The 16,163-nt window shown below is 53.4% G+C and overlaps 5 protein-coding genes across 5 annotated transcripts; 2 read left to right on the top strand and 3 right to left on the bottom strand.

The window, feature by feature from the left end:
- Positions 1–762: 762 nt before the first annotated feature.
- On the bottom strand, positions 763–1,962 carry A1O3_01321 (myb-like DNA-binding protein FlbD; the record flags this gene model as incomplete). Its single annotated transcript, XM_007731469.1, has 1 exon — positions 763–1,962. The coding sequence occupies one exon, from the start codon at positions 1,960–1,962 to the stop codon at positions 763–765; it is 1,200 nt and encodes a 399-aa protein (XP_007729659.1).
- A 4,607-nt stretch (positions 1,963–6,569) lies between these two features.
- A1O3_01320 (uncharacterized protein) lies at positions 6,570–9,529 on the bottom strand (the record flags this gene model as incomplete). Its single annotated transcript, XM_007731468.1, has 2 exons — positions 6,570–9,456; positions 9,513–9,529. The coding sequence occupies 2 exons, from the start codon at positions 9,527–9,529 to the stop codon at positions 6,570–6,572; spliced, it is 2,904 nt and encodes a 967-aa protein (XP_007729658.1).
- Positions 9,530–9,873: 344 nt separating this feature from the next.
- Positions 9,874–10,946, top strand: A1O3_01319 (actin like protein 2/3 complex, subunit 2; the record flags this gene model as incomplete). Its single annotated transcript, XM_007731467.1, has 3 exons — positions 9,874–10,603; positions 10,662–10,811; positions 10,867–10,946. The coding sequence occupies 3 exons, from the start codon at positions 9,874–9,876 to the stop codon at positions 10,944–10,946; spliced, it is 960 nt and encodes a 319-aa protein (XP_007729657.1).
- Positions 10,947–11,186: 240 nt separating this feature from the next.
- Positions 11,187–12,736, bottom strand: A1O3_01318 (uncharacterized protein; the record flags this gene model as incomplete). Its single annotated transcript, XM_007731466.1, has 2 exons — positions 11,187–12,370; positions 12,424–12,736. 2 exons carry the CDS (start codon positions 12,734–12,736, stop codon positions 11,187–11,189), a joined length of 1,497 nt encoding a protein of 498 aa, XP_007729656.1.
- Positions 12,737–13,699: 963 nt separating this feature from the next.
- On the top strand, positions 13,700–16,163 carry A1O3_01317 (uncharacterized protein; the record flags this gene model as incomplete). The annotated part of the gene is made up of 3 exons (XM_007731465.1): positions 13,700–14,116; positions 14,225–14,415; positions 14,480–16,163. The coding sequence occupies 3 exons, from the start codon at positions 13,700–13,702 to the stop codon at positions 16,161–16,163; spliced, it is 2,292 nt and encodes a 763-aa protein (XP_007729655.1).

Genomic DNA, 16,163 nt, shown 5'->3' with positions numbered 1-16,163 from the left:
CTGGAGGGATCTGCTGTAGGCTGTAGGCTTTAGGCTGTAGGCATATGCTCGCCACTGGCGCGTTCGGGAAAACAGGCTCGGCTCGTAAGGGTTTGTATGAGACGGACAACCACAGGCTAGGTGGACAAGAGACGCTCTGGATGCAGCCCTGAGATCGGGGGGGCGAAAGATGTCGACTTGTTTGGCTACCCCGGAGTTATTTAATATTGACACTGCTGTCAGGCTTGTGTCGACGTTTCATGCAGATACAGGCAGACTGTGTGGATGTGGATGGACGGAATGGGTGCACGCAATCCTGGCTCATGAACAGAAAGCAGAAACCTCCCAAGCCCTTCCATTCTGCCTAACTAAGGCCCATTCAAGTTTTGCTGTAGAACTACTCAACGTTGCCTTGCATACCTATCTCTCCGGGTCTTCTTCCAGGCCACCTTAGCCGTTCTATCTACGCACGTTTGGTGGGAAATTGAGCCTGACCCGTCATCAAATATCCTGCCAATTCGTAGAATCAATCATGTACAAGGATGCTGCTCATGCTCATGCTCATGCCAGAGCGCGATGCGTTCAATCCTTCCCTACCTGCTCAAATCAAGTAGCATAAAACCGCTCATAACGAGATCAACTCCAGCTCTCCAGTAATAAAGCCGTATTATTTGGTACATATTTCATCAGGTGACACGGAACTTCGTGAGACACTTCTCGTCATGTCGACCGGCCGAATGGGAACACCGAGCGTTAATATAGAGTCGTAAGTCAAGCACTGCTTTAGCCAAGTAGTCTTGACACGTTCATTCGGGTGTCTTTGCCGGCACTCCGTTCGCGATCGGGACTCTCCGGCAAAGGATTCTCCAGGCCTGTCGACCGTGGGGAGAAGGCAAGAGCCTCGGGAAGGGTGAGTGAATGGGGCAAAGCAGGACGAGTCGGGAGATTGGAGGGCCGCTGTTTTGAGATCTCATCCCTCGCCCCCAGCCTCTCGTTCTGACGGGTGCCTACGGGATTGCTAGGTAACAATTCAGGCCACATCTGCACTGTCGCCTCCTCTGACGTGGATATTCCCTGGCGAGGCGATGAGACCGATCTTGGAGAAATCGAACAATTCGACGGGCTATCGGAAACGAGAGACGGTGCTCGCTGGTTGAGCGAAGCGTGTGAGGATTCGGTCGGTGCTGGCGAGTAAGCCGGGGCCTTGAGAGAGTAGAATGGCGGTAGCTGCCACTGGGCACGGTCTGCCGACCGACTCCTCGGAGGAAAAGGTCGCTCGGAGACCACAGGCTCCACAGGCGGGCAAGGGCTGAGTCGAGTTGGGCGAGATTGCGAGGTGCTGTTATGAATGTGGTCGAACGACGAGTAGGAGGCTGATTTGAACAGCGTTTGCCCCAAACTTGTGTTTCTTCCTGGTTGTGACCGCGTGGCTTCATTGTGCTCTGAATCGAAGGGACGTGTGTCGGCGAAGCTGTAGCTGGTGTGTTGCACTTCACGCCGGCCGAAAGAGAGAGGTTGTGGCGAGGGATATCCCGTAGTATGCTGTAAGGGCATCGGGAGCTCATGTAAATACAACTGATGGGCGGAAGCAGAAGCAGGAATCGGCAGGGGTCGATATCCCACCATTCTCGACCCGCCGCCTTGCTGCAAGTCGGTTCTTTTTCGTCTGTTCATGCTTCCATTCCACCAATTCTTCACCGCGTTGTCACTCCGATTACCCAACCGGCGTGCTATCTCCGCCCACCGCTTTCCCATGTCTTGCACAAGGTGCTCAATCATCTCGCCTTCATCGGCCGAGATAGGTTCGTGGTTCAGAGACGGCTTCAGATTTTGGTGATATCGCTCTCTACATTGTTTTGGCGATCGATGCTGCATGTGCTGTGAGATACGGACCCAATTGTTGGGACCCTGTGTGTGAACCAGGTGTAAAAGTGCAGCATCTTCCTCAGGTAGCCAAGGCCCGCGCCGACTGGTTCGAGACATGGTTCTGGTGTAAGTGTCGGTAGCCCACAATGTAGGCTGGGTGTGGTCGCCCTAGGACCACAGGTGTATGATTTCGTGTAGGCGGCCTCGCCAAAGATGTGTCAAGTTGTGAGAAAAGGCATGAGCGGAGCAAGATCTCCCGGCGCTGGGAATGAAGCTCGATTTGAAGCCAAAGAAGGAGACCCTCAGTGCCTAGACTACCACGAACCAGAATGGGAGCAGGACAAAGGCCCGAACTTTGTGCTCAGTTCACACCTGAGAATGGATGCCACAAGACGCCCTACGTCTGTGACCGATGCAAGCCGGTTGGATATCGGATTGTGATGGTCGGGAGATAGCCCAAATGTATTCTTGCTGGAGGAGTGGTTTGATCAAGAAGGTTTGCGACCAGAAGGGTAATCAGATGGGAATAAAAGGTTAATCTGGTTCGGGCTTTGGCGGCACCGTCTTTTAATTTAGAGCGTCCCGGGAAGATGGAGACATCCAACCAAGGATGGGGCGACTAATAACAACGTAGATCGGCTTCCCAAGGCAGCTGAGTTCGAGATCCGGATGGGTATGAACAACAAACATGCAAGCGGATGGAGTAGGTCTGAGGATATGGAAAGAGGCGTTGGAAGCTTCAGCTAGCATCACGCCAGAAAAGGCCATTTAGGAACTGTCAACGTCCCTTTTCGGAAGGCCGGCTGAACCTGGTGTACGGATATTCTCTTGAAGAACAGAGACCCTGGCTTGGGCCCATGCCGTCTCTTGTCATCAGTTAGCGCCCCTCTATGACAGACTAACAGGGGTCCGAGAGACGACAGAGCAAGTATCACCATCATCCCTCTGATTTCGACCACGCTCATGCTGAACTCACTGTTGACGAGGAGACGGGAGGCAGCCAAAGCCGGATCTCCTTCAGCCGGAAGCTTGCGCCCCGTAAGTGAAGGTTGGCTGTTGTTGGCCAGCTTCATTCCCTTCGCCTTGTCTGAGCCCAGATTGAACTTTGTATGTGTAGCAATGGGAATGGCAAAGCCCGTGTAATCAACGCTCGGCCAAAGCTCCACTAGATCGATCTCTGTGCATGGGTGACCCCTGGCCAGAATGCACATGATCGTGCCAGGACAAATGTCTAGTTGGCGGCGCCTGACAAATTTTACCCCTGCAAGTCTGGGGCCCTAGGCCCAGAGGTTCGTGCGTACCTAGCTATATTATCAACTACTGGCAATAACAGTAGTACTCCGTACCATCATAGACTCTCCATGCGGTACCGTCCCCGGTTTGACCAGGCGGTGAATTGCCCATTGGAAATGGACAGGGCACCGTCAAAGGAACAGCGGTAGCTTGAGTCCTTGCTAACAGTGGTTTCCATTTTGGGACCGGTGCCGGTGTTGTTGATTAGCCAGGCACCTTACTCTTCGAAATTTGCTCCAGCTCCAGGAGCCTCCAGTTCGTGGGCAGGTCGGCCTGGATCGAGTGTTACCCCCGTGGACAAGCACTGCTGGGGCTGAGAGAATGCCATGGACATCACAGCTTCTGTGGGCCAACGCTGGCTTGGGTTGGCAGTCATCAAAACTGAGGAAGGCCACGGCATTACCCTCATCGAGTGTCTTTTAGTGTGTGGCTTCTGAGTGGCCGAAGACTTCACTTTTCACGTCAAACATTGAGAGGCTAAAATTGCGAGTGCAGCCGCCTACGGCCGGAGCGTTTGTTGACCGTTGCGGCCCCCTTGCCGCTTTCAAGGGATTGGGACTTGTCGTCACTGGTGGCTAGTAGATCCCAGGCGGTGGAGGTGGTGGGGAGACCAATAGTATGGACCGAGCTGACATTATGATCGGGTCCGGATCTCAAGTCGGCGGGACCTAGTAGGGAGCTGGCCCGGGACAGCAGGCAGTCTGAGACTGCTAGTTTCGACTGAAGAGCCCACTGCATACTTGCAGGCTTGGGGACAGAACGCCACAAACCGTCATTTCCAAACAAGTTGTGGGCACTTAGGATGGGAACTCCCCTGCCTAGCGCTCGCCGCTCACCATTCATGCGCACCCGGGAAGTCCAGCTGCAACGAGCGTTGGTCCAAACTGTGGTTCGGGCAGATCATCGACCCGCCAGACTCGGCATGTCAGATCTGGTTGCAGCAATCTGGTGGGGATACGCTCGCTCCGTATCTCGTACGATGGAATGTACGGATACACTGTACAGTATGTACTCCCCAAGGTCTTGGTTTTACCCCATTGTGGTGGCAATCCTGGTTAAATCAACGGTCAAGCTATGGGGGTAATCAGCATCTTTGGAACGGAACACCTCTTTTGGGGAATCAGCGATCAACAGGGGGGAGAGCCGATCCTACATCTTGTACTCCGTACTTGGCCAAGTAAGATCCCTTGTGCCCTATCACAGTTGTAGATTACCGTGAAGTGGACGACTAAAAGAGCTCATAAGCCCGCGGAAAGAGGGTGCCTTGGGGCGGAATATGGTTATAAATGTTGGACACGAGCATTTGGCGGCCTGGAACCCTGTCAGGCGTAATTCTTTGAGTCAAACAAGTAACCATGGAGGTGGCGCACTGGCCATTTTTTCGCTTCTTATTGTGGGACAAAACGGCTGTGGTTTGACCTGTCCCAGTGACAAGCGAGTGCCTAGGAGATGGGCGGCGTGAAACGAGGCAGATGTGGAGGTTGTGTAACGTCTTCGGTGGAGGCCGCCGCCCACGGCCTTCAGCAGGGGTATTTGTTGTGGAGGTCGAAAAGGGTGTTCAAAAACCCGAGAATTTCAAGGAGTGGGACGGAAATAGGGGATCGGGCGATGTATGGAGGTTAAGTTCGATAGAAGGCCACTGGGGACAAAATGACAGTATCGCTCGTCGCTTATGGAGTCCACGACGATGAGGTGCAGGCTCCGGCCGGCGACAAATTTAGGGAGGAGAGTGGGATAGTGGGTTCAGCTGGGTAGGGACGAGCTGGTACTTGTGCGGGATCTTCAGGTAGTAGTACACTAGCTGGTCACCGGAAGTCTTGATTTTCTAGGGCTTGAAGTCGTAGCTGGAGTTATCGAGTCTGCAGAAGAGTGTGAAGAGCAGGAAGAGGGCAGAGCTGAAGAGCGCAGGCAGCAGCAGTGCATGCTACGCTGTGCACTACACACTGCACACCGCACACCGCACACTCGCACCTCAACAACCTCTTGACTCTCGCCAGCTTGACTACAGTACTCCGTACTCCGTACAGCGTACGGAGTACTCTGCTACTGTACGCAACCACCCACAGTCCCTCCTTTCGAAGGGCCCTTAGGCCACCTCTTTACTCCCTACCAAGTACGCAGCTAGCACACTGACAGATGGCTATCAAACACGTGCCTCCACGCACGACAGATGGCAGATGCAGCTTCCGCCCATGGTCGCAGGTCCCAAGAGAATATTCACAATCATAATATTAGTAGTCGGGGATGAGTACCCGAGTTTGGGTCTTACTATACGCCGTTTGACAGGTAGAAAGGACTTGTCAATAATGGAGCATGGAGCGGAAATACTGTGGCAGGCGAGGCAAGCGAGACAAGCGAGGCTGGGGAACTTGGATTTTGATCTCCGGTACTGCTGTGAGCTGTGAGAGGACTTGCTGGCAGGACAGCTCAGCTCGAACGGCATCAAAGGGTTCAGCTCGACATGGTACTGCCGTGGGGCATGACAGTCGAGACAGTCCAACAAAATCCTGTAAAAAGGTCATAGTGTCCGCTTTATTCGCTTAAAGTTTGCACGGTGGTGTGCAAGTCCACGTCTAACGAGCGACTCTCCTCTGAGAGACAGTTCTCTACTCCGTACGAGTACAGCACTCCAAACCCACACACTCTGACCTCTGACCTCTAACCGCCATCCCGACACCTTGTTCGTTGGGTCTCCCCGAAAGACAGCAGAAGAAATCATGGCACCAACCTTGCCCGAAAAAACTGGACCCTAAGAGGTAATGGAATCTGCCGTCAAAAGTATAATCAATGGTACTAGTACTACTCAGGCGTTGCTTCTGCTCTTAACCGCTTGCAGTTTATGCATTGCTCCCGGTCTAATGCACTGGACCGCCTATGGTATGGTAGACAAGCTCCAAATAACACAATAACACGATGATAGCCGACGAGAGAACCCGGAGCAGAGACGCGGCCGTGTGCAAAGCCAGGAAGGATCCTTTCACTTTTCACACCATGAACGGAATATATCCACCACCGCGGTTCGACAAGCCTGTCCCCTCGGCCGAATATTTTCCGTGCTCTATTTATCGGTGAGAGGGTACAGGCCCCTTGGACGAAATGACAATTGAAGAAGACACGAGTCCTGGTCTTTGCTGGACCGGGGCACGCACCGACGAGAACTACTAGCAAAGTTTCTCGCCTCATTTGAAATTGATGATTCTTCGGACATGCAGTCCAAGTCTGTGCTATCGGCAAGCTACCAATGCTATTGGATATCTTGCTCAAAGGGCAATCCAGGTTGATCTTCCAGGAAGAGGAGGCTCAGATGGATCTGTCCCCTGAGATCCACCGACCAAATCACACCCGATATGTCTGAGGGCAAGCTATGTATGCAAGGGTGAGAATATGCGTAGTTCCCCTTCATAGAGCTGTGCCAACAGGGCCGATCGTAGCTACGCCACATTGACAAATCCTCTCTTCATCCCCCGAGTACTGTCCAGCTGTCGATTGTCCTGCCACTTCGAATCATCAACAAAGTCGCTTTCCCCTGACTCCCCCGCCCGCCGTCCGAGGATCCTGAGCCCGGCCAGGTTGAACCCGATATCGTGCTTCTGATGCTCCAGAGTGTGCCGCAGCTTGTCCCGGAGGTCCTCCAAACTCACCCTCATTGTCCGGCTACTGACAATCTGCTTCTGGTGGATTTTGAGCATGAAAAACAAGATCCGGCAAGTGAGAGGGATGTTTCGTCCCTCTACCGCCCAAAGAGCAAGAAAAGTGAACAATGCTGGCAGTTGGGAGAACGATAAGACGAGGAGGGCATCCTGGAGTGATGCGGAAGGGACCTTTTGGAAGACACCCAAGACGTAGACTGATGCAGAGACATTGTTGTTGGCGAGGAACACCGCGTCTCGCTGTGGCATTGCAACCTTCGGGTTGGTACGCTTCGCCTGCTCGTACTGCCGCATTACGATGAGGTCTTCCAGGCCCAGCTCGAGTGCTTCCGCGATCTTCTCACCCGCCATGAGCGTCTGCGCAGTCTGCTTGCCCGCAGCTGTCGCCTCGATGCCTTCACCATTTCCATTGACTTGCTCATCGCCGTGTTCCAGCGATGTGAGGAGAGTGTTTTCATACAGCTCTTCAAGCTCCTTTTCTCGCTCTTCTTCGAGGAAAATCTGCTCGTCTGTCTGCTGCCATATCCTGGTACTCTTGTCATGGCTAGCACTGATCAAGAAGTCCCCCGAATGCGCAATTGCCAGAGCCCAAATCTCTCCGTGGTGGCCTTCCAGCTTTTGGATCTGCTCGAACTTGTCGGCGTCATAGTATTTGATGACTCTGTCCTTGGACGCCGAAAAGAAGTGGTGACCGTTGCCGTCGTTGTTGTTGGGCACAAACAAGACGGAAAGGATGCTGTCCTGATGCGCAAAGAATGCCTTGTGACAGTCCCCAAAGTCCAGGCCCCAAACCCGAACATTCTTGTCGGCGCTCGACGTGACGATCAGCTTACTGTCGTAACTGATGTCCATGCTGAGGACCGGTAGCTTGTGTCCGTAAAGTGTCAGGAACAATTTGAGAGTGTCCACGAAGAAGACCTTCACGGTACTATCCAAGGTACTGACGGCGAGTAGTCTCTCATCAGGCGAGAACCGGACGCTCAAAATGTCATCGGCAACCTTCAATGTCCGTGAATGAACGAGGGTCAGCTTTGCATTCTTCCGGTTCGTCCCCAGCACTTCCTCCTGGACAACTTTGAACTGCCAGAATTTGGCGGATTTGTCGGCCGATCCTGTAACCAGAGTCTTTCCATCCGGGCTGACCTGCAGCGCCCAAATATCTCGGTCGTGAGCATTGATGGTGTCAAGCAGGGTCGATGCTGCAATGTCGAACACTTCGAGTGTACCCTCCCGCGTCCCTACCACGACGATCTTGTCGCCAGGCAGAAAGGAGATGCAGAGAGCATAGCCGCACTCAAGAGTCCGCAGACAGCTTTGAGTTTTGGTGTTCCATATCTTCAAACTGCCCTGAGACGCTGTTGCGAGCATTCTGTCGTCCGAGCTCAGTGCAACACACCGAATATCTGTACGATGCCCAGGCATGTCGACCGACAAGGTCCGACTATACTCTGGAGGTTCGGCGGTCTTCGTCTTGTCTGATGCGGCGATATCGAATAGTTCCAGTTGGTTGTTTGAGGTAGCTACCAAGATGTGGATGGACTTTCCAGCCTTTTCGCCCGCCCAGGCTATCGACCGAACTTTGCCTCCTGTTCGAAGAATCACGTATGGGACGAATATGTCGGCGACGGTGGCGGTAGATATGTCGTTGGGGTCGTGCGCCTCGTCGGCCGCATCCACGCCGGGATTTGCGTCAGCATTGGACTCCTCCTTATCTTTCCTTCTCTTGCGTTTCCTGGTCAGAGCCCTCCGAACTTCGTTCTCTGAGCGGATTCGTAGTAACTCGATTGATTTGTCGGATCCGTGTACCGCGACTAAATTTCGTCTTGGGTGAAAGTGAATAGCTAGCGGTCGATCTCGCCCCTGTCGATACAACGTTCCCTGCTCCTGTAGAATGTTATTTTGTTCTTGGCCGCCTGATCCCAGCTTGTCTTTTATCACAGACTCGTTGATCGACCACACTTTGAGCTCCCCGTCGTTGCCAGCAGTAATACAGCCGCTGCCATCTTTGGTCAGAGCCAATGCCCAGCATTCGCCATTAGTCTGCGTCACATGTGTTTCTATGCAATGCTGAGTGGAAAGGTCCCACACTTTGACCAGTGCATCTTTGCTGGTAGAGAGAAGGAATTTGTCCGAGTCGTTCTGATCTTCCTGGCGCTCCCTTTGCAATGGCTGAACGTCATCCACTGTAAGGAAATGGAGCGAGGTGATTTGGTCTTTGTGGCCTCGTAAACGGTATAAGCCGACTTCCGCGACCAGATCCCACAGGATAATGTCTGTGTCTCTCGAGCCGCTTGCCAGACGGACTCCAGAACGGTCAAACTTGAGCTGTGTAACCGCGGTCTTGTGTCCGTTGAATGTTATTATCACTGTCGCCGTTCTTGAATCCCATATTCGAATCTTGCCATCTTCGTAACCGACCGCAAAGACGTCTGGGTCGACGTCGCTTCTGCAGATCACAGTAACGAGTGCGTTGTTGTCATCGACGTTCCACGAGCCAATTTTTTCCGACGTTTTGAGATCCCACACTAGAACCTCCTCGTTGGCACCGACATAGGCACGGCCTGCTCCGCCTCTGGTCGTCAAGCCTTCATAGCCAGCAGCCGAGTCCCAGACCACATTGGCGGTGGCAGTACAGATCTGGCCAAAGGTCTTGCTGTGCTCGAATTTCCTGCGACAGTCAGTACGAGAGAAACAACATGAGGCCTCAAAAGAGCCGGTACTCACAAATATGACTTGACCATTGCGCAGACTGTTCCCTGTCGCAAAAGTCGAGGAATGAGCCCGGCGCAACTTTTTTGGACGAAAACTCTCGAGCAAACACGACAAACTCCCCATTGCACTTTAATAAATCCAGACTTGGCAGGTTTGCCGACTGAGGCTGACGTTCGACGCCCGCGTTGCTAGTACGTACTTCATGTGTACAGTACTGAAGCCCGCCCGCAGGCTACCGTTTGAATCCGGGTGGCAGTAAGATTGATTTCCTACGTGTATTGACACGAGTTGGTCTTCCCTACGCCCGCTTGCAGACTGACAGCAACCAAGCAACTTACTCTCTCGCTGCCGCTCGAGCAGCCGATTACCCACAATGCTCCTTTTAGACTACCAAAACGTCCTGATCCAGTCCATCCTCACAGAACGGTTTTCCGGCGCACCTCCGCAAACGATTGACCAGGTTGTTTCGGACTTCGACGGCGTGATCTTCCACATATCGACTCCGACGACGAAGACGGAGATCCTGATATCCCTCTCGATCAAATGCTTCCGAGAACTCGTCCAATATGGAGCCGAAGCTGTGCTGCAAAGAGAATATGGCAGCTACATCACGGCCACGGAAGCAGGCTACGACTTTAGCATCCTGGTAGATCTGGAGAATCTGCCACCCAGCCCGGAAGAACGAGAAGAGCTGGTGCGGAGAATCAGCCTGTTGAAACGCAACGTCATGGCCGCGCCGTTTGAGAAGGCCTACGATGAGTTCTCCCAACTTTCCGCGGAGGCGGCCAAATATACCTCGGAGTCGGCACCACAGGGCATTGCGGAAGGAGGCGAGGTCATGTCAATTCATTACCGCGAGGAAGAAGCAATCTACATAAAGGCCAGCTTCGACCGTGTCACGGTGATATTCTCTACCATGTTCATTGACGCTGTTGATCGGATCTTCGCCAAGGTCTTCCTTCAGGAATTCGTGGATGCGAGAAGGCGCGCTATTCAGAACGCTCCGCAGGTGCTTTTCAGGAGTGATCCTCCTTTGGAACTTCAAGGCTTAAAAGGGGTTGGAAAGACTGGAGAAAAAGGCGAAATGGGATTCATCACTTTTGGTAATGACTTTCCCTCTCACCAATGCAATCGCCAGACCATGAGACTGACACGTCGCAGTTTTGTTCCCGCGACACCTGACTCTACAACAACGGGACGAAGTCATATCTCATATCCAGACGTTCCGCGACTACTTCCACTATCACATCAAAGCTTCCAAAGCGTATATTCACTCGAGGATGCGGCGTAGGACCGCAGATTTCTTGCAAGGTTTGTGTTGGCTTTCCTCGTCCAGCATCGAAACCAGGGCTAACAGCATTCTCAGTTCTTAACCGTGCGAGACCCGAGACAGAAGAACGGGAAAGAAAAACGGCCAGTGGCAGGACGTTCAGAGTTCAAGGTTGAACACTAGAAAGGTGGAACCAATATCCGTGATAGTTGATGCATGAGAAGTGGTTTCCAAACGGCATTCAGATAGCTAGAGGCGCGCTAGATGTAGTCACGAAAAAGCTACTCAGTGGGATTAGCGGCCGTCGCGGTCTCAGACATTTGCGTCCACTCCGGTTCAGACTCCTCGTTGCAATCAAAGTTGCGAGACGAAGTATACGCTTCGAATCTTTTCTTTATATTTTTATATTGAAAGACTCAGACCGTGGTCATGACGCTAGCATTTGAATACCAACTCAACATAGGATTTTCGCCATTGCGCACCTGCGTCTCCTCCACAAAGGCCCAGCTCTCGAGGAAGTCTCGGTGCGACGATACTCTGGTCAGCTTCCCCGTGACGGCACGGTAGATGTCCTCCATCATGGCGAAGTCGGTGGGGAAGAAGATGTCAAAGTAACCCTGGTGCACCAACGGGGTGGTGACCTGGACATTGCGGCGCTGGTAGCGGGTCTGCACGACGGGGGCGTTGATGCCTGGCACGGCGTCCGGAAGATAGTTGAAATCAGACAGGACCAAGCGGTGGGCCGGAAAGTACTTGTGGAGGACGTGGAAGAACTCCAAAAGCCGGGTCGGGATGTATTCCGGCTGGGTCAGGTTCGGGGCGAACGGCAGAGAGTGTCGGAGGCGTCGAAGGAATTTCGGCTGCGACACCGGGGTGATGAAGGGCGATCGGGCAGCAACCTCCCGCAGGCGGAGGTAGCGTTCAGCGACGGGATCGAGATTGCGGTCGTAGAACTCAAAAAACTCGCCGTCCTCATCTATCAGAACACTGCCCTGCAGCGGCTCTTCCGTTTCTGGATCGTACCGCAGGCAATCGTGGGGGAAATTGTCGATGACTTCCAGGGCAAGGAAGAAGCACGGCGAATGGACGTATTCTTGCCAGTCGAATACCGAGCGGTTGATGATCTGGACGTGACTGCGATGCTCCGCGGCATAAGGGGACCTGCTGAGGCTAGTTACTTGCAGGTCGGCCAGCGCGGAGGAAATCTCGATGATCTTGAATTGGGTCCGGGCGTACACCTCGGGCTCCCACTCGTAGATGTAGTCCAGAATATTCCGCATCAATGTGCCATTGCCCGCCCCCATCTCGTAGATGATCAGATCGTGGTATGGAAACAGCGTCATCTTGTAATTGGTGACCAAATACCGCGCAATCGCTTCGCCATAGTAAGGTCGGAACAGTTCGGTGGGGGTGTGCCAAAGCTGCCTGGCCTCGTCGGGCTCGATCTCGTCCAGGGCATCCTCGAACTCGACGTAGCTCAAGTCCACCATGCGATTGAACTCGGCGCCGTCTTTGATGGCGGGGAAGTCGAACGGCTTGCCGGCGTTGAAGATGGTCGCATGTTTGGAGAAATAGCCGTAATTCGGGTTGTAGAGACTATCTGCGGACGCAAGAAATCAGTCTTTGCTCTGGAACGACCCCAAGCCACCATACCTTCGATGAAGTCCCTGGTTAGCATTTTCACCCTTCGCGGGCGTTGTGTCCGATGCTGAAGGTCGCGTGCCGTGAGCCGGGGATATTCTTGGAGTTGCCGTGTCATGTCCTTGGGAAACGCATCGATTCTTTGCTGCCACGGGCTGCCGCCATCTTTATCATCCTGCTTCCGTTGGAGAGCATACGTCCTGCGCTGATCGAACCGTCGAACAGGAGGGTATCGGGCGGCACTGGTCAGGCGAAGACATCGGCGAGACGGCCTTGCGAAAAGCCGTTGAAATATCCGCGTGATGGCTAACGAGGATGAGTCCATTGAGACTGTACCGGCCTGCACGCAGCCTGGTCCAACACGACGAGCTCCGTGACGTGTGAAAGTAATTATAAGTTGGTGGTCTCAGGCGCCTGCGGTGTGCAGAACCCTATGCGGAGATCTAGTTAGCTAACCTCCAACGATCTTGCACCGAATGTAGGCGGATTAGTGGCCTAAGCCGCTGCCTTTTACACCAGAATACGCCTGCTTCGACCGCCAATCTACCTAATTATAAGCTACATGATATAATTCTAAAATGGTCTAATAGCTTACACGCCCATAACCGTCCTACCGCCCAACCGCCCAGCTTTGATGTCACGTGATGCCACGTAATTAGGGGGTTCTCGATCTTCGGCATTCATGCCTTTCTGGGCCCCTCGGAAGTATGAGGTAGATCTAACTACAGTCTGAAATCCTGAGATACATCCTACCTACCTCCCAGCTTGTTCCCAAAGGGGTCATCCCACATCTGGGGGCGGAAAGTAACCCAACGGCCCAGAATGCAAGCAGAAATGCTCGAAAGGGGGCCAAAAGCTTGCAATCCCGGCAGGTGTGGCCAGAATCACCCAGGTGCTAGCCACAAGGCGGCAATGTTGCCCGATTCCTGTGGAAGGCAGACCAGCAGGTAACACAGGTACGGCAATGGGACTGCAGCATCCTGGATGACCTGGCAAAGACAGGGGGCTTTCTTGAGTTCTATTGGCTCCCTCGTGCATAAGTTCCACGCTATGCCTCCCGACAAGGCATCCCAAATACTCGCCCGTGGAGGAACTGTCTGGCCATGCGGCTGAGGCGACTGAGGGACCTTCTCGGCCGTATTTCGTTGATCAGTAAGTACCGACCGGCGTCGTTGCATTCATGCTCTTTTTTCTCCCATGAGGCTCGCCACGACGTGAAGCTTCTCTTTCACCAAGGCGAGTCTTTCAACTAAGAGTCAACCAAGACGTTCATTTAACGCGCTCAAAAATGCCGGCCACGGCCAATTACCACTCGATGGACCCTTCTCCAACCCACTTGACGGATCACCACGGTCTTGTAATGGCGGCTTCATCCACAAACGATACTATTGATACCTCACCAGACGTCTCTCCCCCGTTTAGTTGTGCATCTCCTGTGGCCACGCCGGGCGCGTCGCTTCACGGTCTCTCAAGCACGTCAGCCGCCCACGCGAACCCTGCGCCAACGGACCTGACCGAGAAGCAAAGGCCACCATCAAAGATCTATGCTCCCAAAGAAGCCGGTCGGTGGCCCCGACTGGTTGCAGATAGGTGGTGGTTGGAACTCGGCGCGGCCTTGGTCAGCCTCGGCGGGATATTCAGCATCTTTGGGGTGCTCATGGCTTACGACCAAAAGCCGGTGCCTCGTCTCGTCAAAGGAATCACGGTGTGTACTGCCCTCCCACCTTTGGCGGCACTATCAGAGCCGAGAGCACATCCATGTGCGGGGTTCAATAAAAGTCAAGTGCATCTGCTAATTCTGTTGCGAGCCCAGCTGAACGCTGTCATCTCTTTCCTGGCCACGATCTCACGCACGTCCATCCTGATGAGTGTGGGAACATCACTCTCGCAATGTAAATGGCTCTGGTTCAAGAAGCGGCGCAACCTAGTAGACCTACAGAACATGGATAATGCAAGTAGAGGCCCTCTCGGATCGGTCCTCATGCTTTTCAGCTTTCGTGGCGGGTAAGTATTCGCAATGTATTGCCATTACTATACATGAGTCAATATCATCTCCTGACGGAAGCAGTGTCATAGCCTATCTCGCCGCAGTCGTCATGGTCGGCGCCCTAGGCTTCGAGCCATTTGTTCAACAGTTACTCACTATTCAGGACAGGGTGGTCCCGATAGCATCTGGTGGCATTCACATCAACTCCACCACTTCCATGACAGAGGACATCGTCACAGCAATCGAGGACTACCCTGAGACGGACGCACAGATTACAGCTGCTATGCTGGCACATGTGCAACAAAAGGAAGAGACCGAACTTGTTTCAGCAGCTCGGGCATTGATTCGACGCAGAAATTTGCAACGCTCGACTTCCAATGCAACATCACAAGCCGCGGTCTCTCCTTTGGAAGCGACCTGTCCAAGTGGGAACTGTGCCTGGCCGAACTACTACACGCTGGACATGTGCGCGAGATGTCAAAACGTGACGAAGACGACGTCGGTGAAGAATCTGTCGCCGAATGCGGCCAACCTCGCCGGCATGGTATCCGCTGCTCGCCAAAACAAACAGGACGGAAGTGTCGTCTCCAGCTCTTCCTTCGAGTGGGAGATCATCCCTAGGAAGGGCTACAGCGTCAGAGTCAACTCCACCATCTCGGCTTTCGTCGACAGTGAGAACCCGGACGGTGATCCTGATGAGGTTGAATATTCCGGAGATATGGTGCGCAAAATTGTATGGCCTCTCAATGTGATGGTGCCTGTAGGCGGGTTTTTGAACACTACGGATTGGACACCACAAAGCTTCGCCGGGGTCGAGGGCCCCGTGGTGGCGCTGGGCTACGCCGAGTTTGGACTCAACTCGCAGACTGCACTACCATTTCTGAACAATTCCCTCGAGTGTGCCCTCACGTATTGTGTCAACGAGTACGATAGGTCGGTCGTTGAAGGTAACTTGGTGTCCAACGTCCTCTCCACCCAGTATGGTGCAATCATAGGCCATTCAGGGACTATTTACGATCTGAGCTGGTCCGCCAAAGTGAACGGCACCGAGTTTACCGTCGAGCCATTCATGTACGGCGCTGGCATGGACACTCTGGCCCGCGCGATGGTGGGCCGTACTACCTATTCTATCTCCGGCAATTGCCTAGAAAAAAACAATTGGCGGTGCAGCGATACACCAGGTTTCTCACTGGAAGGCAACTATTCCAGTGTGAAGTGGGAAGGAATCGACCTCGTAGACGACTTCTCTCTGGTCGTTTCGAACGCCAATTCCATCGTCAGTGATGTAGTCCAACAGTATGGTAATTTGTCGGTCGCCGGACACAATACCACCACCAAGTCCTTTGTCGTGGTTCGATGGCCGTGGATTACTTTACCGTTGGCGATTGTCCTTCTAGGAATGCTTACATTGGGCATCACCATCTGGGAGACGCATCATTTGGGAGGGCCGTCGTGGAAATCGTCGTTACTTCCATTGATCTATTGTTACAAGCATGACCATGACGATGGTGACGAGGACGACGGTCGTCGACAACGAAGCTTTTCAAGTGGACAAGCCACGGTGCAGGCCCCAATTCCAATCCTGCCAGTATCGCAGAGTCGGCTGGTCTTTGATTCTGATTCTGGTTCTGGTTCTGGTTCTGGTTCTGGTCCAGAATCCGATCTGGTCAGTAGGTTGGAAGTTCAGGCCGAGAGGACTTTTGCAAGGTTGTCCAAGGACGAGTCGGCGCAAGCGCAGGGAGCCTGGATGCTGAAGGACATGTAA

The sequence above is a fragment of the Capronia epimyces genome, assembly GCF_000585565.1.
Source record: "Capronia epimyces CBS 606.96 chromosome Unknown aczIQ-supercont1.1, whole genome shotgun sequence".
Lineage (NCBI taxonomy): Eukaryota > Fungi > Ascomycota > Eurotiomycetes > Chaetothyriales > Herpotrichiellaceae > Capronia > Capronia epimyces.
This window is presented reverse-complemented; position numbering and strand designations above follow the sequence as displayed.